The 27,514-nt window shown below is 33.3% G+C and overlaps 1 protein-coding gene across 2 annotated transcripts in view; it reads right to left on the bottom strand.

The window, feature by feature from the left end:
* Window positions 1-14,421: 14,421 nt before the first annotated feature.
* Window positions 14,422-27,514, bottom strand: part of LOC139863066 (signal recognition particle 14 kDa protein-like) — a 29,683-nt gene continuing 16,590 nt past the window's right edge. For both annotated transcript variants that reach the window (XM_071851711.1, XM_071851712.1), the window contains exon 3: window positions 14,422-14,602. In XM_071851711.1, the coding sequence (XP_071707812.1) occupies window positions 14,435-14,602 (168 nt within the window). In that variant the 3' untranslated portion in view covers window positions 14,422-14,434. The remainder of the gene's footprint in view (window positions 14,603-27,514) is intronic.

Raw genomic sequence — 27,514 nt, 5'->3', positions numbered from 1 at the left:
ATTTTGACCTTTATGGGTCAAAATTAGGGTTTAAGTGTCATTTTGGGCAAGATAGGTGTTTAACACCTATGATCGGGTTTAATTGGCGTATTAAGACCATTCTCACTTGTGTTAGTGATTATTGGTTAGTTTGGGCGCGGTTTGTACTTGGTAGTGCATTTGGGTCAAATTGCACTAAGTGTCGAATTTGGTTGACTTGTGAATCCACTCTAAGTGGATTGTTGTAATTGTGATAATGGAATAGGTATTTTCCATTGGCGAGTTGCGGTTTACTTGGAAGCTTTCTTCAAGACTTCAAGGTGAGTGTTAATATCCTATATGCATATGTATGTGTAGGATGGGTGCGGGTCGAGTGAAGTGATTCTCGGCTTTAGAGCTCACTTCACATATAGGTGGATTTGATGGACTTGTGCATAGGTCCAATTGTCACGGTTGTGCGTTTTGGTTGACTACCTTTAGCAAAGTACACATTTTGGGTGTACGTTATCACACGTGGTTGTGAGTGGAATAATTATGCGTATGTGTATATAATGTATTTATTTGTGTCGTATGAATGTGGCATTGTCGCGTTGCTTAAGACACCACATTGTAAAGAAGTGGATGTCGCGTTGTTTAAGACACCACATGGTAAAGAAGTGGATGTCGCGTTGTTTAAGACACCACAATGTATTGGAGTGGATGTCGCGTTGTTTAAGACACCACCCATCGTATTGAATGGCATGTGGAATCGTCGCGTTGTTTAAGACGCCACATTGGAAAGGGTGAGTGAGTCGCGTTGTTTAAGACATCACCCGGGGGATTAGTGACTACGCGTTGATTAAGTAGCACTAACGGATGTTATGAACTCCAACGGTCTTGTATGTACCGTTTCCCTTGTTCGAATTGGTTAACCATGGTTGTATGAATTATGTATTGGCATATTTAATTATGAACTATATGCTATTGGTATTGCTAGCTAATGTGGATTTGCGGTTATTGGTATATGCACGATATGTTGCATGATTGTCGAATTGCTAATTCGTGATTAATGTTGTATTGTCGTGATGTAGTTAACCCTCCGGGTGTAGTTATTGGCGTTGTTCACTTTGACGTTGGTGAACTTACCTTATTGATGGTATTATTAGCTTGTTGCTTAGTGATCGTATGGTATACTTAGATTAGCTTGCCTTTAGGCTTGGACGCTCCGGTATGCGGTATTTGTTTATTTATGTGGCGTGTCCATTTTATGCATATATATGTATGTAGTATATTATCATTCACTAAGCGTTAGCTTACCCTCTCGTTGTTGACTCTTTTTATAGATCGCATGTGGATTGGTGGCTCGGGTAAGCGCGAGGACTAGAAGACGTGCATAGTTGCTTTAGTGACTTACTTTTGGATCATTTAGGATTGGGTAGCGTATTCCCAATCGCCATGCTCGGCTTTGTTGTATTAAAAGTCTTTTGGTCAAATATTGTATTTCGGTACTTAAGGTGGTAAAATGGGTCGTTGTGGGACCCGCTTCGTAAACTCAATTTTATTAATTAAACGTGCTAGTTTTATATATATGAATTTATGGTTAAAAGCGTTTTGGCTAAAAATGTCGGGAACTAGTCAAACATTTTCGTTAAATTGACTTCCGGGGACAGCGGGCTGTCCAGGTGGTTTGGCGCGCCGCGCACCCACCTGGCGCGCCGCGCAGATGAACTGCACCAGAAATTTTTTTTTTATGTTGTGAAATTTAACGGGAATTGTCGTGGTTTGGTTTGGGTTGTTACAGGTAAGTGTGATCCGTAAGGATGCGCTTTTTGTCGGCCTCTTGTTGCGTAGTGGTAAGTGGTTAACGTTTGATCTACCGCTTTTCGTCGGCCACGTACGCGTAAGGATGTGGGGCAAGTGGTATCCAATCATGAGGGTTCACTTTTCGTCGGCTCCATTGTGTTGTTTATTGGCCATGTTATTGGTGTGTTGTTACTTTAGCGATGTACGTGATAAGGGTACACTAAAGGGATTGCTAACTTGGTACGAGGATACGGAATGTTAGCTTGTTTATGTCATGCGGTCGAGGCATGAGTTTGTCCCGGTTCGGGGACGAAGCGAGACTTAGTGCTCGGTTTGGTAGAATTGGTGAATCACGGATGATGATTCTAAACGGAAAGGTAACCTTGCGTAAGGTCGCCTAAAGGATTTGTATGAAATCTTCGAATTTGGGGGAAATGTTGTGGACATCGAGTTTGGACGTATGTCGAAGGACCATGGATTTTGGTACTTGCTAATTTAAGTGACGAGGATCACGAGGACGTGATCGATTCTAAGTGGGGGAGAGTTGTAAGACCCAAATATTTATTTTACATAATGTATTTATGGTGTACGATGCGTATATGAAGTGTACGAAGCAAGTACGTGTTGCTTGCTCGAATGTCGAAGAAAACTGGACGTTGTTTGAGGTACAAGGTGTGTACGAATCTTTTCAACCCCAAATAAAGTTTGAGTTGATGTTTCAAAGCCTTACCATTGGAAATGAAATCTTATTACGTTTCCAACGATATTTGGTTCATCGAAAACGGAGCTACGGTCAAAAAGTTATGGCCAAAACAAGTTTCTAAAATCTGACCTGCAGTGTGGAGCGGCGCGCGACCTTTTGGCGCGGCGCGCCGAATGGGTCTGATGCGTTTTTTTCAGCATTTTAAGTGTCTAAATGAAGGGTATTATGGTCCATTCACTTGTGGACGGATTTGTGGCTTTTAGATCTGTTTTAGATCCACTTTTGGATCATTTTCAAGTCCACAAACACTCTCATCTTCAACCTCAAGTTCTAGAGAGAGAGAAGAGTGAGAAAGCTTGGGAAAGGGAAGAAGGAGCTTGAATCGATCAAAGGCCCGAGTGTTAAAGTTGTTCCTCTCGTTCACGGCTACGTCGTGGTTGTTGTGGTAAGCTCTAACTCCGATTTTCATTGATTGGATTTGATATTCAAAGTTAGGGTTTTGATTATGTGTTCTTGAATAAGACCCACTAGTTGGTGAATGGATGTTTAAGCTAGCAAATGGTGTTGAAGACCATTGTTGGTGGGTTTTGGGTGGATGATGAAATTGGTTAGTTAATAATCATTTTCGGGTGTTAATATCACTAGTTAACTTAATGAAAAGTGATTATTAGTGAAAACTTGCAAATGGGTGTTTGACTTGAAATTTGGTCAAAATGGGTTTTTGTATAAATTGATGCAAGTAGGATGTTTTGATGATGAAACTTTGAGTAAAATAGGTTGTTGGAACATAATCACTAGTTAATGGTGATTATGGGTGTTTTGGGCGAGATTTGACTTAGTCAAAGTGGAAGTAAGTGCTAATGGGTCGAAATTGCACTTATTGGTGTTTTGGGCATAAGCTAGAGTGTTTAGCTTATTTATTTGTGAATTACTTAGGTAATTGCATTTGGACAATTAGGAGCTCAAGCGGGATTGCTTTTCAAGTAATTGAGGTGAGTGAAATATTTATACGCTTATGTATATAATTTGGTTGCTTGTGTGCGGTGTGGTAAGTGACATCCGTTAGGACTCACTTTTTGGGGACCACAAATGGGGTTGGAAAATATAGTGAGTGATATCCGCGTGGATAGCTCTTCATTGACTATATTTGTTTTGCGTATGTGGCGAGTGATAAACGTTTGACCTATCGCTCTTTGTCGGCCACGTGTGTATGTGTGTGTTTGGGCATGTAGCGAGTGATTAACGTTTGACCTATCACTCTTCGTCGGCTACATGTGTATGTTTAGATATGTGGTGAGTGATTAATGTTTGACCTATCGCTCTTCGTCGGCCACATATGTGTGTTGGGGTAAGTGGTGAGTGTTATCCGTTTGGGGATCCGCTCTTCGTTGGCCACTTATCGTGGGATGGTAAGCGGTTCCGCTTTTCGTCGGCCATCCTTGTGATTGAGGTAAGTGTTAACGTTTCGGTTGCACTTTTCGTCGGCCTCATGGTGCGTAGTGGTGAGTAGTTAACGATTTTGACCTACTACTCTTCGTCGGCCACTTACGCGTGCGATGGGTGGTGAGTAGTTAACGATTTTGACCTACTACTCTTCGTCGGCCTCCATCGAGTCGAATGTCGACATTGGGTATATTGGGATGTGTAATTTTATTAGCATTGTACGTATTCGTTTTTGGCATGTATTATTGTTGAGATCTCTATGCTAATGATGTTGACTTGTTGTACGTACGATTAATCGCTTATTCGTTATTGCGGTTTGCTAATGTTATTGTGTTGTTGTGTAGGTGTATGCAAGTAATTGGATTATGTATGTATGCGTATAAGTATTGCATTCACTAAGCATTAGCTTACCCTCTCGTTGTTTACATTTTTAGGTTCGAAGGCGGACGTGGCAAGGGTATGCTCGGGATTAGATGATTTTCCCATTTTGATGCTTGCTTGGATTACTTTTGGATTCGACCTAGGATTGGGTAGTTTATCCCCAACATCATGCTCGTAGTTTGTTGGAACTTAAACTCATTGGGTCGAAGTTGTATTTTGTATAAAAAAGGGTATTTTGGGCATATGTGGGCCCCGCGATGTAAAACTCGCTTTAATTAATTAATCGTGTTAGTTTTACTTATATTAATGTACGGTTAAAAGCGTTTTGGCTAAAGGTGTCGGGAACACCTCGATCTTTTTCGCATTTCGGGACTTACAAAACAGCCGGCGGCCAGCTTCATTTCGCGCGCCGCGCGGAAGCATGGCGCGCCGCGCAATACCTCTCACCAGCAAAAATTTTTTTTTTGTAAAATTTAACATGGATTGTCGTGGGTTGGTTTGGGTTGTTACAGTCCAACAGTCCCGTAACAATCTAAAAACCTCATTTCTTACCCCAATTACCGACTCCGTCACTTGTGGGAACGTTTTGTTTAATAGTTGTAGGCCGATGTTCTTGTTCTCACTTTGGTGAGAAGCGAACATTACTAATCCGTAAGCATAACATGCTTCTTTATGTTGCATGTTAGCCGCTTTTTCTAAATCACGAAGTCCAATATTCGGATATATTGAGTCAAAATAATTTCTTAACCCATTGCGTAAAATAGCATTTGGGTTCCCCGCAATATATGCGTCAAAGTAAACACATCGTAACTTATGGATTTCCCAATGTGATATCCCCCATCTTTTGAACGAAAGCCTTTTATAAACCAAGGCATTCTTGGAACGTTCTTCGAATGTCTTACAAACTGATCTCGCCTTAAATAGTTGTGCCGAAGAATTCTGACCAACTCTAGACAAGATTTCATCAATCATGTCTCCGGGTAGGTCTCTTAAAATATTGGGTTGTCTATCCATTTTGTGTTTTTATACTGTAAAATAGACAAGTGTTAGATTCATAAAAAAAAAATTCTTATTAATACAAGCAATTTTTACATATATCATAAAGCATAAGCACACTATATTACATATATTACACCACACGAATACAACTATCTTATTCCGACTCGCTTGTTTCTTCTTCTTCGGTTTTGGTTCGTTTTGCCAAGTTTCTAGGGATATATGATGTTCCCCTAATACGAGCCGTCGTTTTCCACATTGGTTTAGAAAAACCTGGTGGTTTAGAGGTTCCCGGGTCATTGTTACAACTTAAGGACTTCCGGGGTTGACGATACATATAAAGTTCATCGGGGTTGGAATTAGATTTCTCTATTTTTATGCCCTTTCCCTTATTATTTTCTTTTGCCTTTTTAAATTCAGTTGAGGTAATTTCTAAAACATCATCGGAATTCTCGTCGGAATCCGATTCATCGGAGAATTGGTAATCCTCCCAATATTTTGCTTCCTTGGCGGAAACACCATTGACCATAATTAACCTTAATCGGTTGGTTGAGGATTTTCTTTTACTTAACCGTTTTATTATTTCCCCCACCGGTTCTATTTCTTCATCCAGTTCCGATTCTTCTTCCGGTTCCGATTCTTCTTCCGGTTCTGACTCTTCTTCCGGTTCCTCTTCGGGAACTTGTGAATCAGTCCACGAATCATTCCAATTTACATTTGACTCTTCATTATTATTAGGTGAGTCAATGGGACTTGTTCTAGAGGTAGACATCTATCACATAATATCAAACGCGTTAAGAGATTAATATATCACATAATATTCACATGTTAAAAATATATAGTTTCCAACAAAATTTGTTAAGCAATCATTTTTCAAGTAAACATGGTTGAAGTCCAGACTCACTAATGCATCCTAACAAACTCGATAAGACACACTAATGCAAAATTCTGGTTCTCTAATACCAACGCTCGGATACCAACTGAAATGTCCCGTTCTTATTGATTAAAAACGTTCCATATTAATTGATTTCGTTGCGAGGTTTTGACCTCTATATGAGACGTTTTTCAAAGACTGCATTCATTTTAAAACAAACCATAACCTTTATTTCATCAATAAAGGTTTAAAAAGCTTTACTTAGATTATCAAATAATGATAATCTAAAATATCCCGTTTACACACGACCATTACATAATGGTTTACAATACAAATATGTTACAACAAAATAAGATTCTTGAATGCAGTTTTTACACAATATCATACAAGCATGGACTCCAAATCTCGTCCTTATTTAAGTATGCGACAGCGGAAGCTCTTAATAATCACCTGAGAATAAACATGCTTAAAACGTCAACAAAAATGTTGGTGAGTTATAGGTTTAACCTATATATATCAAATCATAATAATAGACCACAAGATTTCATATTTCAATACACATCTCATACATAGAGATAAAAAAATCATTCATATGGTGAACACCTGGTAACCGACATTAACAAGATGCATATATAAGAATATCCCCATCATTCCGGGACACCCTTCGGATATGATATAAATTTCGAAGTACTAAAGCATCCGGTACTTTGGATGGGGCTTGTTAGGCCCAATAGATCTATCTTTAGGATTCGCGTCAATTAGGGTGTCTGTTCCCTAATTCTTAGATTACCAGACTTAATAAAAAGGGGCATATTCGATTTCGATAATTCAACCATAGAATGTAGTTTCACGTACTTGTGTCTATTTTGTAAATCATTTATAAAACCTGCATGTATTCTCATCCCAAAAATATTAGATTTTAAAAGTGGGACTATAACTCACTTTCACAGATTTTTACTTCGTCGGGAAGTAAGACTTGGCCACTGGTTGATTCACGAACCTATAACAATATATACATGTATATCAAAGTATGTTCAAAATATATTTACAACACTTTTAATATATTTTGATGTTTTAAGTTTATTAAGTCAGCTGTCCTCGTTAATAACCTACAACTAGTTGTCCACAGTTAGATGTACAAAAATAAATCGATAAATATTATCTTGAATCAATCCATGACCCAGTGTATACGTATCTCAGTATTGATCACAACTCAAACTATATATATTTTGGAATCAACCTCAACCCTGTATAGCTAACTCCAACATTCACATATAGAGTGTCTATGGTTGTTCTGAAATATATATAGATGTGTCGACATGATAGGTCGAAACATTGTATACGTGTCTATGGTATCTCAAGATTACATAATATACAATACAAGTTGATTAAGTTATGGTTGGAATAGATTTGTTACCAATTTTCACGTAGCTAAAATGAGAAAAATTATCCAATCTTGTTTTACCCATAACTTCTTCATTTTAAATCCGTTTTGAGTGAATCAAATTGCTATGGTTTCATATTGAACTCTATTTTATGAATCTAAACAGAAAAAGTATAGGTTTATAGTCGGAAAAATAAGTTACAAGTCGTTTTTGTAAAGGTAGTCATTTCAGTCGAAAGAACGACGTCTAGATGACCATTTTAGAAAACATACTTCCACTTTGAGTTTAACCATAATTTTTGGATATAGTTTCATGTTCATAATAAAAATCATTTTCTCAGAATAACAACTTTTAAATCAAAGTTTATCATAGTTTTTAATTAACTAACCCAAAACAGCCTGCGGTGTTGCTACGACGGCGTAAATCCGGTTTTACGGTGTTTTTCGTGTTTCCAGGTTTTAAATCATTAAGTTAGCATATCATATAGATATAGAACATGTGTTTAGTTGATTTTAAAAGTCAAGTTAGAAGGATTAACTTTTGTTTGCGAACAAGTTTAGAATTAACTAAACTATGTTCTAGTGATTACAAGTTTAAACCTTCGAATAAGATAGCTTTATATGTATGAATCGAATGATGTTATGAAAATCATTACTACCTTAAGTTCCTTGGATAAACCTACTGGAAAAGAGAAAAATGGATCTAGCTTCAATGGATCCTTGGATGGCTCTAAGTTCTTGAAGCAGAATCATGACACGAAAACAAGTTCAAGTAAGATCATCACTTGAAATAAGATTGTTATAGTTATAGAAATTGAACCAAAGTTTGAATATGATTATTACCTTGTATTAGAATGATAACCTACTGTAAGAAACAAAGATTTCTTGAGGTTGGATGATCACCATACAAGATTGGAAGTGAGTTAGCAAACTTGAAAATATTCTTGATTTTATGTAACTAGAACTTGTAGAATATATGAAGAACACTTAGAACTTGAAGATAGAACTTGAGAGAGATCAATTAGATGAAGAAAATTGAAGAATGAAAGTGTTTGTAGGTGTTTTTGGTCGTTGGTGTATGGATTGGATATAAAGGATATGTAATTTTGTTTTCATGTAAATAAGTCATGAATGATTACTCATATTTTTGTAATTTTATGAGATATTTCATGGTAGTTGCCAAATGATGGTTCCCACATGTGTTAGGTGACTCACATGGGCTGCTAAGAGCTGATCATTGGAGTGTATATACCAATAGTACATACATCTAAAAGCTGTGTATTGTACGAGTACGAATACGGGTGCATACGAGTAGAATTGTTGATGAAACTGAACGAGGATGTAATTGTAAGTATTTTTGTTAAGTAGAAGTATTTTGATAAATGTATTGAAGTCTTTCAAAAGTGTATAAATACATATTAAAACACTACATGTATATACATTTTAACTGAGTCGTTAAGTCATCGTTAGTCGTTACATGTAAGTGTTGTTTTGAAACCTTTAGGTTAACGATCTTGTTAAATGTTGTTAACCCAATGTTTATAATATCAAATGAGATTTTAAATTATTATATTATCATGTATGAATATCTCTTAATATGATATATATATATATATATATATATATATATATATATATATATATATATATACATTAAATGTCTTTACAACGATAATCGTTACATATATGTCTCGTTTAAAAATCATTAAGTCAGTAGTCTTGTTTTTACATATGTAGTTCGTTGTTAATATACTTAATGATATGTTTACTTATCATAGCATCATGTTAACTATATATATATCCATATATATGTCATCATATAGTTTTTACAAGTTTTAACGTTCGTGAATCACCGGTCAACTTGGGTGGTCAATTGTCTATATGAAACATATTTCAATTAATCAAGTCTTAACAAGTTTGATTGCTTAACATGTTGAAAACATTTAATCATGTAAATATCAATCTCAATTAATATATATAAACATGGAAAAGTTCGGGTCACTACACCTATAACTTCATTTCAATTTTGAAACATTTTGGTAACCTGATATACTCCATAAAACTAATTCATAAGTCAATAGTCAAAAGTTCAAAGTGAAGAAAGATCTAATTTTAATGTCAAACCTAGTGCACATGATTTATCTCTATATACTAATATACTAATAATAGTGACCGAGGGAAAGGACGTGCTCCTATTAGTTGTTTTAGACGGCATACTACTCTTCACAACCAATTTTTTTCGTTAGATGATGTCATCATGACGTTTTTTTAACATCTTTATATAATGGATTTATTTAAGTCGTTTTTTCAATAAAAAATACTTTTTACTTTCCATTTACTAAAATTTTATACGAATTAATGATATGCGTATTCTAATTATAAACGGTTGAAACAACGCTTAATGTATAGAGCGAATTCTAAATTGCTAGAAAAACGATTCCAAATTCCTTTTTTTTTATGTCCTAATTTAATTGTACAATTCCATAAATAGATAAAAATAATGATGTGAAGTTATTTATGCATTTTTATTTATCGATGTGAGATAAACGATAAGTAAAAGTTAATGTGTATAACTGTAAATCATAAAAAAATATAATCTCATGATCAAGTTTTTTAAATAGGATGGTTTTTTTTTTTTTATCTATGAAAAATAAAATTGAGATGGATAAAATATAGGGTTTAAGCTATAAATGGGTTATACACTTTCACTTTTATTTCAATATAGGCTATATACCATGAAAAATACTAGTGTAGGTCGCATACTTTCAAAATGTGTTCTAATGTAGGCTATTCGTGACCGATTACTCACGTGTGCAGTCTTTAAAGCTAATGGACGTTAAAAATTTTGAGATTTAGACGTTTTTAGGATACAATTTCTTCATGAAAGTTGTTCTAATTTCATCACCTAACACCCGAGAACTAAAATCAAGACCTGGAAATTCGAGAAACGATGCAATTGAATTGTTGACCAAAATCTCATAAACTTTGACTTTTCGATCTGCTGTTCAAAGATGAATTTTAACACGATCTGATGCAACACGAAGCTTGAAGGGGTAATCAGGAACCTGAAACTTTAATCAATTCGATCTATGAATGCTTCTTGTTAACGTTCGTTAGCTTTAGGGACTGCACATGCGGGTAATCGGTCACCAATAGCCTACATTATAACAGTTTTTGAAAGTATGTGTCATACACTGGTATTTTTCTGGGTATATAGCCTACATTTGAACAAAAGTGAAAGTACATAGCCAATTTGTAGCTTAAACCCTAAAATATATAACATGACGATTTAAGTGCATTAAGTAGAACACTCTCACGACGAATTTTTCAATGCAAACGAATTTTCAGAGCAACGCACGATTATCGCTCCTCTCGTTTCAACTAATTCCTATGTTCACAAAATAAATAGCTTTCAAAAACATATTTGGTAAACTAACTATTTGTAGAAAGAATTCAAAAATATTCAGCACAAATGTCACAAGTCACTAGCAACTCATACAAAAAAAAGAGCTATAAGAGAACTAACATGAGTATTCTAAGTGTTTTTTGCAGGGGCAAATTTAGCTGAAAGCTCGTGAGGTTACGGAACATCTTTGGTTAAAATTTTTACGTAAAAAACTCTGTTAAAATTGACCCGTATATTTTTCAAACTTACAGCTTTTCTTTGAATTGTATAGAAAAACATTAAATTTAACTACTCAGACCACATATTTTTAGAATTTGTAAATTTTTAAAGGTATACAGCCACTAAAATAGCATTCAAATTGGGAAAAAAAGTTTGGGACTCCAATGAGTAGTTATGATCCTGAAATCACCCCTGATTTTTTGTGATAGCGGTTCCACCAACCAAACCCATTTTGACCCGCTACCTCACGTCCTCACCCACACATTTTACCAACTAAGAAAGTCAATGCATCGCTCCATATCGGGTCAATCTAAATTCGATAACATCCGACCAGCAAAAATTCATTGTAAAAGTACCGAACTATCCAGAGTCCACCTAATGTTATATTGCTTTGTACTCCTCCATCTATGACTCTCCAAATATACCATTATCCTTCAGTAAAAAAACATGCAACAAAAGATGTAAAATACAATGTGATGACTCGGAAATTTCTGACCAAATTTAAACTTAATCTTTAACGTTTCCGACACGATAAGCAAAGTCTATGAAGTTAAATCTCAAAATTTTGAACTATTCAATTACCCTTCGATTGTTCTCAACGATTCACGAACAATTATATGTAAATAGATACATATACTATAACTTGAAAACGTAACAAAGTGTTGAGTATACGGTACTGTGCATTAAACTTGTTGGTTTGAATATCTGATTGATATATTTAACTACTGAGTTAAAAGATTATGCCAATCGATTGAATTAAAATATATTTATTGAGTCCCTTAAGAATTATAATATTATTACGAGTTTCTTTTGTGAGGTCCACGTTGATTTAGAAAATCATTCATGTTTAACGGTATTCGGAATAAATGGTAAAGTGTTTGTTTAAATAACGTAATTTGAACACATACAATAATAAGGAATATTAACTGTTATAATTAGATATATGAATAAATTGCGATATGTATTTTAAAACGTGTTTATAAATATTAAGAATATATATTAACTTGGTTATGAAACGTTTGATAAATACTATTATATTAATAAATAACGAGTCAATGATTTATAGAAGTAAATGACCAAAACACTCGAAAGATTAAGATATACTTTGAGTGGTATAGTTTATTGATAATTTAAGACTATATTTTGACAAAGGTACGAGTCACGAAACGTAAAGTGATAGTTTTCTAAGCATACGAAAATGCGTTCGAGAAACTGGAACCGGGGCATAAGTCGAGTGACAACGTACGAGACATCGGAACGAAAATTTCAAGTCAACTATGCACGAGAATATAATATAATATAATATATAATTAATTAATATAAATTATATATATTATATATTAATAAATAAATATGTCGACAAACAAGAAAACAAAAGTTTGTGAGCTGGATCAGAGGGCCATGCGATCGCATGGCCTTGAAGCACAAATCCCATGCGATCGCATGGGGTGCTTTTTCAGAAAAGATTCTATAAATTGCACGATTTCAGTTCTGTTTTTCTCACACTCTTAATATTACTCCGTAAGTATTTATTTATATTATTATTATTATTATTATTATTATTATTATTATTATTATTATTATTATTATTATTATTATACATAAAATACTACGACGAGGTTATGAGCCTGTCACCTTCAAAATGGGTTTTCGAGCGGGATAGAACTAAGGAAATTATGGGTTATAACTATGGAAATTATGAGTAATGTTCATGGGTATTATTTCGCAAGTCAAACCTAGTGTTTATCATCTCCGTTACGTCTACGTACTTTTCTGAAATATTGAATCACAATATTGATACGTAAGCATTTATATTTTATCTTTTATAAATTAATAGTGTATACATGTCTAGTGCTCGAGTATATATATTTATACATGTTTGTATGCTAAATTTCGTCGTTAAACAGTTTATAATGAATCACGAATTAAATACATATATTACTGGTAAAAGGTATATGATATACATGTTTTTGGAAAGCTGGCGAAAAATCAGTAACTTTTCATTTAGACACCGAATAGTTTCGATGAACGGATTAAAAGATATGATCAACTGAATTATGACTGACGTTAATTGAAATTGCTTTTGAATCTGCAATTAAGATTTAAACAACTTGTTTACGAGATTGATAAAATGGATTTTTGAATATTACCAACCGAGTAAATGAATCCTTATAAAAGGTACGTCTCGTTTTGTTGAACTATTGTCAAAAATGACTTTTTGAAATGACTTGATAAACTTTTGTATGTCGATCTCGAGCATTAGGATTATGATACACTATGACCTGACCTAGCTTGATAGACATTTATTGACCAACATATGTTCTCTAGTTTGAGATCTACGATTATTTGATATTCCGAGTTTCGGTCACATTACGATGAACAACTTTATGTGCTGCTAAGATGAGTTTCATTTGCTCCCTTTTTAATTGCTTTTGCAATCTATATTTTTGAGCTGAGAATACATGCACTTTATTTTAAAAACAATGGACACAAGTACATACTAAATTCTATACTGAGTTTGAACCGAAAATCCCTTAGCTTTGGTAGCTAGTAACTACCGGTTATAAGAACTGGTGGGCGCGAGTAGTAGTATATGGATCCATAGGGCTTGATATCCCCGTCCGACCTAGAGCACTAGCCTTTTAACGAACGTATGCTATTTGAGAAGCGTACACGTTGGTTTGCGTGTATTATTAAGATGATTATACAAAGGGTATAAATTATATATACGTTAAGTTTAGTTACCAGGTGCTCAATTTCGTAGAATATTTTGATAAACGTTTCTGGATGAAACAACTGAAATCTTGTGATCCACTTTTATATACAGATTATGCGAAACACTAAAACTATGAACTCACCAACCTTTGTGTTGACACTTGTTAGCATGTTTATTCTCAGGTTCCCTAGAAGTCTTCCGCTGTTTGCTTATATGTTATACAAGCTATGTGCATGGAGTCTTACATGGCATATTTTTCGAGAAAACGTTGCATTCACCAAATCATCACCATGTATCTTATTTTGACTGCATTGTCAACGGAAGTACCATTGTAAACTATTATTACGGTGATTGTCTATATGTATAAATCATCAGATGTCGAAAACCTTTGATTTAAATATACATTTATGGTGTGCCTTTTCAAAAGAATGCAATGTTTGCAAAACGTATCATATAGAGGTCAAATACCTCGCAATGAAATCGATGAATGACGTGTTCATCCATATGAATTTGGAGCGATCGTCACATACAACATGACCCTAGTGATATGATTAGGGTTTAGCAGTAGTAGTATGTTTCTTTGAGACTTCTTGCTTCTTATATGCTGCATCTGCAGCCTTTCTCTTGTCCTTCTTCTCTCTCTTTTTCAAAGACGTCATGTGAGCCTTCAAAATAGTCGCATAAGATGCTTGGAAACGTTGATGATCCTTTGCTTCAACCTGTGTTAGATTGAAATGAATCAACTTAAAATCAATTGTAAGTAAGTGAAGAAGATATCATACAGCAGTGAAAAATATTAGACATTTTTGAAATTCTTTTCTAGAACAAGAAGAGAAACATGCTATATAGTACTACAATTACAAATGAGGATTGGCACAAAGTGTAATTCTAATGTTCTAAAAGATATTTAATAAAATCTATAAAATCGATTTAATTTAAAAAGATATTTATAATATTGAGTAAAATATGATTTATTGCATCATTTACTAGTAAAAAGATTATAACAAGGACAATACATAACAATGTTAGGACACAAAAATTGGTGGGTCAACCCATACCAACCAAGTAAATATAAGCCAAATACGATTCGTCAATTTAACTGTAACTTAATCCATCTCTATTGCCACCTCAAAAGTTGACATATATGTTGGTTGCAAACAAGTGACATAACTACATGAAAGTCACAAGAAGCATCATTCATGCTAAAAGGAAACTATGAAACGGAGACAGCTCATAGGCAAAGACAAATTTATTGATGACAATTTAGGATTTGGGTTAAAAAAGTAAAGCATACAAACATTAACAGAAAATAATTAAATAGTCAAGCTTCACATACTAAAGTGAATATGCTTAAAAAATATAGATAACATAGGATACCATGTCAAGAAGAGATTAGTAGTCTGAAAAGGGGTTGTAAAGTAAATCATGGTCAATGTGGACTGTATGCCCAAACATCAACTACATTACTTGTGCTAAAAGGGTATTAATTATTAAACAAATAAAAGAGAGTATCTGATAATAAATAGTAACGGAGAATTAAAGGTGGGAAATAATGACTCATAACGACACCCCTTTCCAAAAGACACACATGAGTGATGTCGCCAATAAAGATTCTCACCCAAAATGAAATGGTAAAGTGTAAATTTAGAGAATATAGTGCTCCAAATGAACATATATTTAGTAGCAATATCCTCCCAATATGTAAATTATTTAGTTGTAATTGTCCTATTTTAAGTTGTAATCGTTTATATTAAATAAGTGCGAAGACAAAAGGCGAAAACGACGATTTGAAGACGCAAATGACCAAAAAGCTCAAATTTACAAGATACAATCCAAGTGGTTCAATTTATTGATGAGAAACGTCTAAAAATGACAAGAGTAAAAGTTGCGGAACGCAAAGTACACGATATAAAATAATACGCAAGGACGTTCGAAAATTCGGAACCGGGACATGAGTCAACTCTCAACGCTCGACGCAACGGACTAAAAATTACAAGTCAACTATGCACATAAATATAATATAATATTTAAATAATTCTTAAAATTATTTATATATTATATTTATTTATATATTATGTCGGCAAAGCTAAGATCCAAATTGATGTGAGCTGAAAAATCAAACTCCACGACTCGCGGAGTGATGTCAAAGCTAAGGGGTATAAAATACTATAAAATTTTAGCAGGAAATACTATTAAATACGATACAATTTTACACAAGATATTTATTTATTTATTGAATGGATATACTTAAACCTTGCTACAACACTTATAGGCAGTGTACCTAATCGTACAGTAGTGTAGTTTTTGGTAAGTCCGGTTCGTTCCACAGGAAAAATCTTTAAACAAAGCTTAACGCTATATTAGTTACTTTTATAAAAATACAAATATATATATATATATATATATATATATATATATATATATATATATATATATATATATATATATATATATATATATATATATATATATATATATATATATAAGTAATATTATTATTATAAAGGGGAGTTTTTACCGTTTAATGACCGGTTTGTCGATTTTAAAAACTTTAGTTGCAGTTAAAACAAAATGTAAAATATTAAATAAATAAAAGACATAATTTAAAGCGTAAAGTAAATAACGATAATGAAATTGCGAATAATAAAAGTGCGATAAAATAAACTTGCGATAATTAAAAAGTACGATAATTAAAAGTGTAATTAAATATAATAACAATAAATAAAAATGCGATAATTAGAAGTGCAATTAAATATAAAATAAAGAAAATTAAATATGAAATAAAAGAATTATGCTTATTTAAACTTCCGTAATCATGATGTTTGACGTGTTGATTTTAGTTTTATGCCCATGGGTTAATTGTCCTTTGTCCTGGATTATTTAATATATCCATACGGATTTGTCCATAATAGTCCATCAGTCATAAATATAAAGAGCGAAAGCCTTCGTCAAATTATTCTTATTCTCGAAGTCAAATATTCCAACTAATTGGGGATTCGAATTGTAACAAGGTTTTAATACTTTGTTTAATGAATACACCAGGTTATCGACTGCGTGTAAACCAAGGTTTTACTACTTTGTTCACAATTACACCAATTACCCTTGAATGTAATTCACCCCTGTTTCAACAAGTCTATTAACTATTAATCCAGTTCCGTGTCCGGTAAAATGAATAATTATTGGTATTTATAGATATCCCGCCCACCGTACCCAGTCAAGCGTAAGTGGTTATATATAAATACGTCGAATTATAAGTTTGTATATTAAATTAACAAGGTATTATTTAGTTAATATAAAACCCATTAATAGCCCATAGTCTAATTTCCACAAGTGTCGTTCTTTTATCCAAACCCCAATTATGGTACAAGGCCCAATTACTCAATTTTAGTAATTAGCCCAACATCATGATTACTTCGGATTAAATAAGCATAATAATAACTTGGCTACGAGACATTAAATTAAAAAGGTTGAACATAACTTACAATGATTAAAAATAGCGTAGCGTTACACGTACAGAATTTCGACTTACACCCTTACAATATTTGCTAACATACCCTTATTATTAGGATTAAAATTAAAATTAAAATTAAAATATAAATATAAATATATTTACGTATACATATATAGAGAGAGATTGAATTTTGATATTTTTTACGATCAGAATGCGCGAGCTTTATAGGCAGTTTCAATATTTGGGGCTCCGCGACTCGCGGCCCTTTCCTTCTTCAAACTCCGCGAGTCGCGGAGTTTGTTTTTACAGCTCACCCACATTTGGCTCTTTGTTTGCCGACGATTTATTTTATAAATATAATATATATATAATTTTTAAGAATTATTTATATATTATATTATATTCATGTGCATAGTTGACTTGTAATTTTTAGTCCGTTGCGTCGAGCGTTGAGAGTTGACTCTGATCCCGGTTCCGGATTTTCGAACGTCCTTGCGTACAATTTAATATCTTGTACTTTGCGTTTTGAGTCTTGTACTCTTGTAATTTCGAGACGTTTCTTATCAATAATTGGAACCTCTTTGATTGTATTTTGTACTTTTGAGCTTTTTGGTCGTTTGCGTCTTCAATTCGTCGAATCTGTCTTTTGTCTTCACCTTTTAATATTTAAACGAATATCACTTGTAAATAGAACAATTGCAACTAAAAGCTTGTCTTTCTTGGGGAATAATGTTATGAAATATATGTTCGTTTTTAGCATTATCAAATATTCTCACACTTGAGCGTTGCTTGTCCTCAAGCAATATCGTCTTGAAATACTAGAATCACTTCTTTATTCTTCACACTTTGTACATCAGTGACTTCTATACGGCAGTATAAACAATGGTAGTAACGATATGGTTTACAGTCCCACATGACTATAAAAATTTAGATCCATTAAGAAAATTGGATCTTTATGAAAACATTTGATCTTTTGAAAATTAAATCTAGTTTTTACCCTAGATAAGTTTTCCAAAATAACCCTTTACCGGTGTTTGCAAATTATTTTTGTGCGTTTGGTGGGTTTCAGATTTGAAAATTTTAGCTCAAAACTTGCGGTTTTGTGTCACCCACTTGCTAACCTTGTATTAGGAAAGCAACACGTCCAATTTACTTGTCCCGTATATTACCTTTCGGTAAACTACCGTCCGGTTGTAAAGGAAAGCGTTGAACAAGCAACTGTTAAGGCAATGTCCCCTGACATGCTTTTAATTATGGTCTATAACGTGTCGGACGCAATTACTATCCTTGGTAGGAGCAATAGTAAAGCTCACCCTTATAATTTTCCGGTCTGGCACAAGGTCCTGTCTTTGACCATGCTATGCAACCACCGTTCTTACGGTTGACACCCGATTTAGTTCAAGTGACCTAATGAATTCCAGGTGAATTCCTAGGATTTTATGTTCAATGGTAATGAACGCATTGAAAAATGGTTTTTCAGAAAACAAATCGGTTTATAATTTTGATCAAAATATTTTCTCGTTCAAGCTCGAGTTTAGATATCATCGAATTCCATGAGTTTGTAATTCTCAATCTTTAAGGTCAATCTCAAGGATTGAGTAATATCAGTCTTAAAAGCTGATTTTTGATCTTTAAGAAGATTATCCTTTCTGGGGATCTGATTCATTAGTCTTATCAAGCTAATTTGCACGGTGGCTTCCCCATTTTACAAGACAGATCCTCTCATGGTTAGGATAAGTCTGACCACTTGGCGACCCTGTTTTATGCTGAGGTCCGTGGATTTCCTGCTGATTTTAGTGATGACTTTTCTAATTTTTCGTCAACTGTGACGACCCGGAAATTTTCTACCAAATTTAAACTTAACCTTTATATGTTTCTGACACGATAAGCAGAATTTGTAATGTTGAATCTCAAAAAGTTTGGAACTACATTCATGTAATCAATTACCCTTTGACCGTGTTCGACGATTCACGAACAATTATGTGTATATAGATATGTATATATAATATATAATATTAACTGAAAACATTAACAAAGTATTAGATATATGATACTTTACATAAACATATTTGTTTCTATATATTTATCGACAGAATTAAGAGATAATATCAAATGATTGAATTATCAGATACATTATGATATGATTACGGGCCTATGTTATGAGGTCCACTGTGATTTAAGAAATCTATTTTTTTGACAACTCATTACTTAACCAGTATGATAAAGATAACGATATTTATATTTTATTTTATTAAATATATATATATATATATATATATATATATATATATATATATATATATATATATATATATATATATATATATATATAACGATTTAAATTAATATTATATATATTTTTATACGCGTATTATATGTACATAGTTTTATACTTTTACTATACTTTAACTTTACCTTTACTTTACTTTTACTTTACTTTAACTTTAATAATTCATACTTTAATAATTCACTTTAATAATTCATACTTTAATAATTCACTTTAATAATTCATACTTTAATAATTCACTTTAATAATTCATACTTTAATAATTCACTTTAATAATTCATACTTTAATAATTCACTTTAATTCATACTTTAATAATTCACTTTAATAATTCATACTTTAATAATTCACTTTAATAATTCATACTTTAATAATTCACTTTAATAATTCAAAAATCTATTATAAATAGAATTCAATAGGTTTCATTATTTCATAGAAACTTGAAAATATATTTCTCTAAACTCTCTCAATCGAATTACATATATATATATCAGAGAGCACTATTTCCGAGGTAACAATAATTTCGGTGTTAACACCTAGTTTTATCGTTCATAAATATGTATAAACATGATTTTGAGTTCATTTAATTGAAAATTTTGAAAAATTTTACTAGAATTGGGTAGTCAGTATATAAGACTAGGGCTATTCTTTATTATCAGAGAGCACTAGATTCTAATACAACTACTGCTTTACTAGTATTTTTAATGGTAACCAAGTATTTAAGATAAAAAATTTTAAAAATCTGAAAGAATTTAACCCCTTCCGACACTTAAGATCTTGCAATGCCCTCATTTGCAAGAAATCAGTAACAATTTAAATTATTGAGGGTGATTTGTGTGAAAATGATTAAATTTTACCAAAGTTTCCAAATATATTGGCGTTTGTTTGCTGAATGATAAATGGTGCACATCATTTGTTCATTCCGTCTTGTTGTTATTTCACATATATTTTGCATCTTGTCGTCAAAATTAGTTGCTTTTGCTGAACTTAATGCCAGTCTTTGAAAATGCGTTGTTTTACCCTGTTGTGTACATAAGATAAACTGCAAACATATATACATATTTTTGAAGTTTGGTATATTACCCCACATTCAAAAATTATTGAAATCTAAGAATAAAAGTTAGAAAATTATAAAAACTATTACAATATTAACATAAGTATTAAACGTATCAACATTACAAATTACAAAATTAATAAAACTAAGTAGACTAGGGATGATACTGATACCAGTAGGGGTTCCATGCATAACCATAGGTGCTATAAAATGCTTCGACTGGGTTATATGTAGGATACGGTGGTTGAATCTCTATAGACCAGGGAGGGAATACGGGCGATGGAGTAGGAATATAGTTTCTACCTATATGTTGGCAATAAGCTATGATTTGGTTTTGATGAACTTGCCAATCTTCAAATGCTCTATGTCTAGCATTTTCATACTCTTGTGAAGCTATAAACTTTTGCATTTCTGCCATTTCATTTCCCCCTCCTACATTACCTTGCTGTTGGTTTCTCTCAACTTGTGGATGTCTACCATGGTATTGTACTGCGGCGTTATTTTGCCTCTTCAAAACTTTCGCACCATGGTATACATTTAAACCTATTGTATCGCGGGGTTCTGGTTCTTCGACTAATAATCCCCCCCGACTTATATCCACACCGAGATATTCAGCAATCAAAGTAATAAATATACCACCTCCTATTATGCTATGCGGTCTCATCCCCCTAACCATAGCTGATAAATAATAACCCACACAATAAGGTATACTTACAGCGCTTTGTGGGTCTCGAATACACATATGGTAAAACAAATCCTGTTCATTTACCTTTTCCTTGTTCTTACCTCTTTGTGTAATCGAATTAGCTAAAAACCTGTGAATTACTCTTAATTCAGCTCTATCTATATCTAAATAAGAGTAATTTCCCCCTTTAAATCGGTGATGGCTAGTCATTTGACTCCATACACCATGCGTTTCAAAATTTTCGTCTATCTTTCTACCATTTAGTATCAACCCTCTACAATCGGCAGATGCTAACTCCTCAGGCGTATATATACGTAAAGCCTGAGCCATGTCTAGTAAAGACATGTGGCGCATCGAACCTCCTAACAAAAATCTAATAAAAGATCGATCGATTAAACTAGCTACCCGATCATTTAATTCTATACTACACAACAATTCTTCACACCATACTTTATATACAGGTCTACGCATGTTGAATAACCGTACCCAATCGTTAAAAGTAGAATTACCATACCTCTGTGCAAGTAATTCCCTAATTGGCCCGGCCAATTCTACAGCTTCTAATGGTCCCCATTCTATGACCCTAGGTACCTCAACAGCTTTAGAATGAAGAGTATACAAACCCCTTTGGTATTTTGGATAATCTATCCAAAGTCTGTCAAATCTCAGGTTCGGGTGCAAATCTTCCAAGTGCATATCTGAAAATGTCATGACTGGATGAGGTATATCTTGTTTGTAGTAGCTATCCACCTCCTGTTGTTTCGCATTCTCAGCAGGAGCATTGCGAGCTTGGGATGAAGATTCACCCTTTTCAGTCTGCAAAACACATCAAACACAATTTTTGTGCATCCAAATATGCATTAGTGTCAGCAAAATCATCAATCAAAATAATTACAATGACATGATCAATTTATATCAAACTTAAGCTCATTTTCATATTTTCATCAAATCTACACTTTTTCAAATAAGCATATACGAAAATGTTCGCCAAGTTCATAAGCATTCAACTCAAATAACATGTCAAAATAATCATTACTAGCAATTAAACAAGTTTCAAATGGCATTATCTTTCAAAAATCAAGTTCATGAATTTTAGACTTGAAAAAGTCCACTTTAATTCTCAAAATCATGTTTAGGCTCAAAGTTTGGATCATTTAACTACCTAAACATGTTACACTACTTAATTTAGCAACAATTCATGAAAAAAAATCGGCCATAACCTGTTTATATCAAAAAGCCCCAAATTGCTCAAGAACACAAACCCTAGATTACTCAAAATTTGAAGTTTAAGGCTTCTAATCATGTTAAATAGCATCAATCTAGGTTATACAAGCATAATACATAAACAATTTAAGCATAATTACACTAAAAAGCATCAAAATCAAATTGGGGAAAAAATTGCTCAAGAACACTAATTTTCGGATTAAATGGTGTTTAGGTGTAGAAATTTACCGTTTTTCTTGAGTAATTCCTTGATAGCATCCTTCTCAACATGATTTTAGTAAAATATTTGATGATTAACGGTCAAAAATTGTGAATTTGGGGGTGTTTTTTCGGGTTTTTGCGGGTTTTATCGCAGTGTTTTCGTGGGTGTTGGGTTGACTGAGCTGTTCCAGCTCCTTTATTTTTTTTCTGTAATTCGGTCCCTCCGCGAGTCGCGGTGTTTGACCCTTCAAACTCCGCGAGTCGCGGAGTTTGTATTTTTTTTTATATATCTTAACTAATTAAAACAATTAAGTAATTAATTCTAAAATTTTGTTTCCCTTGTTATTTAGGACGAGGTCGTTTCGGATCGATGTCCTAGTCCGTCCTTCGACAAAATTTTAAAATTTGTCTTTTTGTAGCGATTGTTTTAAAAGTTAAGATTTTTTTTTTTAGTTTTTTAATGTTTTTGTTATACTTTAATTCAATAAGATTAAAAATAATGATAATAAAAGTTCTCGTCCCTCCCTCGGGTAAAGCAATTTCGGTTCAAAGACCTAGTCTTCAACTTACGACGAATTTTAAAAATCATATTTTTAACTTAATGAGATAAAGTAAATTTTTGTTTTTAAATTCACACAACTTAAATATAAAATTCAAAATTAATATTAAAAATTCACACCAAACTTAAAATTTAAAATGCATAAAAATAAAATTCATATTTTAAAAATTAAAAATTCACACCAAACTTAATTTAAAAATTCATATTATAAATTCACACCAAACTTATATTAATTTTTCAAATATTTACAATTTTAAATATATTGTGTTTACAAAGTTTACAATATTAATTTAAGATTTATATATTAATTTTAAAAACATGGTAAAAATAAAATTAAAAAATCTTTTTGGCTTTTTATCCCACTTTAATCAATCAAATATTATCAAAAATATGCGCCCCTCTTTTCGGTAAAGTAATTTCGGTTCCAAGACCTAATTTAACTCATGACGAATTTTTGAAATATTTTGGGTTGATTGATTAAAGATATTTATACCTTAAGAATAAACGTTAAATTTCACAGTGATGTAATAAATTTTTGTATGATATCAATAATTTCGGTCGCCAAACCTAATTTTATTTAATACCAATTTAATACTTTATAGCGAACAAATTAGCGTTTATTATCAAAAGGTTAAAAATAAAAATAAAAATAAAAACTGTACAGACTTACCTGTGAGATAGTATTCTTAGTTATATGATCTATCTCATTCATAAGATAGTCGGTTTAATTGGTTTTCCATGGCTACATAGGCGTAACCTCGAGCATTCAGTGTTTTTTCTTCTAAACATATGAACGGTCCGTCTCTGCATAAAGTAACAAATTCGGTATTTGAATAGGTTTGATTATTTGAACATTTACCTCCATGTGACCATTTTCCGCATTTGTGACATCTTTCTAGGTGTCGTGCTCTTCTTTTCGCTGCGGATTTTGATTTTCCTTTACCAAATTGTAACTTATTATCTTCGCATCTGGATTCTTTTCTTACTCCGTCCAATCTTTCTCTGATTACTGATACTATTTCACTCGGAAGTGTGTCATTATTACGTTTAGTGATCAAAGCGTGTAGCATTAGACCATGGTTTAGTTCACAGGCAGTCTTCATATCGTAAAAACCTAAAAAAATAAAAATTCAGAATGGGGGGAGAAGACTAGTTCTTTAGGGTCTGCTAGGGAAAGACCATTCGAGTTCCATTTTCGAGAACTACACAAAAACAGACAATCTAACTCTAACAGAAATACATATTATCCTTTAAAGACTTGATTCTCCCCACACTTAGTTAGCTGTGGTGTCGAAATTGTGATTAACTTCGTTGTCAACTTTCATCGGACCATGTATGTAATGTTTAACTCTGTGACCATTAACTTTAAATTCAATTCCATTTGAATTTATTAATTCTATCGTTCCGTATGGGAAAACTCTTTTGACTATGAATGGTCCAGACCATCTTGATTTCAATTTTCCAGGAAATAGCTTGAATCGTGAATTGAAAAGAAGAACTCTGTCTCCTTCTTTAAATTCTTTTGAACTTCTGATTCTTTTATCATGCCATTTCTTCGTTCTTTCTTTATAGATTAACGAATTTTCGTATGCTTCATGTCTTAATTCTTCTAATTCGTTTAGTTGACTTAATCGTAGACGTCCAGCTTCATGTAAATCAAGATTACATGTCTTCAAAGCCCAAAATGCTTTGTGTTCAATTTCTACTGGAAGATGACATGCTTTTCCATAAACAAGTCTAAAAGGTGTGGTTCCAATTGAAGTTTTGTAGGTTGTTCTAAAAGCCTAGAGTGTATCCTCCAATTTAATGGACCATTCCTTCGGATTTGATCCTACGGTTTTCTCTAGAATACGTTTTAAAGCTCGGTTGGTATTTTCAACTTGTCCACTTGTTTGTGGATGATATGCGGTGGAGATTTTATGAGTTACTCCATATCTTTTAAGAACTTTCTCAAGTTGATTATTACAGAAATGAGTACCCCGATCACTTATTAAAGCTTTCGGTGTTCCAAACCTTGCAAAAAGACGTTTTAAAAAGTTGACTACAACTCGTGCATCGTTAGTTGGGAGAGCTTGTGCTTCCGCCCATTTAGATACATAATCAATGGCTACGAGAATATATAGATTATTATGAGATTTTGGAAATGGACCCATAAAGTTAATACCCCAAATGTCAAATACTTCACATACTTGTATGACATTTTGTGGCATTTCATCACGTTGACTTATTTTTCCGACCCTTTGACAAGCATCACAGGATTTGCAAAGAAGGTGTGCGTCTTTGTAAATTGTAGGCCAATAGAATCCAGCATCGTAAACTTTTCTTGCTGTTAGTTGAGGCTCATAATGCCCTCCTGTTGGTCCTGTGTGACAATGGTTTAAAATTTTACTAGCTTCATCTCCAAATACACATCGGCGTATTATTCCATCGGGACAACTTTTAAACAGATGTGGATCTTTCCAGAAATAGTGTTTTATATCACTGAAGAATTTCTTTCATTTTTGGTACGATAATCCTTTTTCAAGAAATCCACAAACTAAGTAGTTTGCATAGTCTGCAAACCATGGAATTTCATTATAATCTATCTTCAATAGATATTCATCAGGAAAGTTGTCTTGTATGGCCGATTCATTTAGAACTTCTAATTCGGGATTTTCAAGACGAGAAAGATGATCAGCGGCGAGATTTTCTGCTCCTCTTTTATCTCGGATTTCAATATCGAATTCTTGTAAGAGTAAGATCCAGCGGATTAATCGTGGTTTAGCATCTTGTTTCGAAAATAGGTATCTAAGAGCAGAATGGTCGGTATAGACCACCGTTTTAGCTAGAACGAGATATGATCGAAATTTGTCAAAAGCAAAGATAATAGCAAGGAGTTCTTTTTCAGTAGTTGTGTAATTCGTTTGTGTTCCTTGTAACGTCTTACTGGCATAATATATAGGTTGAAATCGTTTTTCAATCCTTTGTCCTAAAACGGCTCCCATTACAAAATCACTTGCATCGCACATTAATTCAAATGGTAGATTCCAATTTGGTGTTATCATGATCGGCGCATTAGTGAGTTTCTCTTTAAGAATATTAAAAGATTTGATACATTCATCTGAAAAGATGAATGGAGCATCCTTTTCTAGGATTTTATTCATAGTAGTGGCAATTTTAGAAAAATCTTTTATGAAACGTCGGTAAAAATTGGGATGCCCTAGAAAACTCCTAACTCCTCTAACATTGGTGGGATGTGGAAGTTTAGCAATTAAATCTACTTTAGCTCTATCCACTTCAATTCCTTCCTTCGAAATTTTATGACCAAGAACGATGCCTTCTTTAACTATGAAATGGCATTTCTCCCAATTAAGTACTAGATTTGATTGTTCGCATCTAATAAGCATTCGTTCAAGATTAGCTAGACATGATTCAAATGTATCACCGAAGACTGAAAAGTCATCCATGAAAACTTCCATGCATTCTTCTATCATGTCGTGAAAAATTGCCATCATACACCTTTGAAAGGTTGCAGGGGCGTTGCAAAGTCCAAATGGCATGAGTTTGTAAGCAAAAGTACCATAAGGGCACGTGAATGTGGTTTTCTCTTGATCTTCGGGTGCTATTGGAATTTGAAAATATCCAGAAAATCCATCTAGAAAACAATAGTAACTATTTCCGGCTAATCTTTCCAACATTTGATCAATGAAAGGTAAGGGAAAGTGATCTTTTCTGGTGGCGTCATTTAATTTTCTATAATCAATACATACACGCCATCCTGTTACAGTCCTAGTAGGAATAAGCTCATTTTTCTCATTTGTAATGACAGTCATGCCACCCTTCTTAGGCACGCATTGAACTGGGCTTACCCATGGACTATCAGAAATTGGATAAATTAGACCTGCGTCTAGCAGTTTAATAATTTCTTTTTTAACTACATCTTGCATATTAGGATTTAGTCTTCGTTGGCGTTGTACATACGTTTTATGACCTTCTTCCATAAGGATTTTATGTGTGCAATATGAAGGACTTATTCCTTTAATATCATGAATTTTCCATGCAATGGCTGGTTTATGAGCTTTCAACACAGAAATGAGTTGTGATTTCTCATTTTCAGTAAGAGAAGATGATATTATTACAGGTAATCCAGATTCACCATGTAAATAAGCGTATTCCAAATAGTTTGGAAGTGG

This window comes from Rutidosis leptorrhynchoides, chromosome 8, assembly GCF_046630445.1.
Source record: "Rutidosis leptorrhynchoides isolate AG116_Rl617_1_P2 chromosome 8, CSIRO_AGI_Rlap_v1, whole genome shotgun sequence".
NCBI lineage: Eukaryota > Viridiplantae > Streptophyta > Magnoliopsida > Asterales > Asteraceae > Rutidosis > Rutidosis leptorrhynchoides.
Note: the sequence above shows the minus strand (reverse complement) of the source record. Positions and strands in the feature narration are given on the sequence as shown.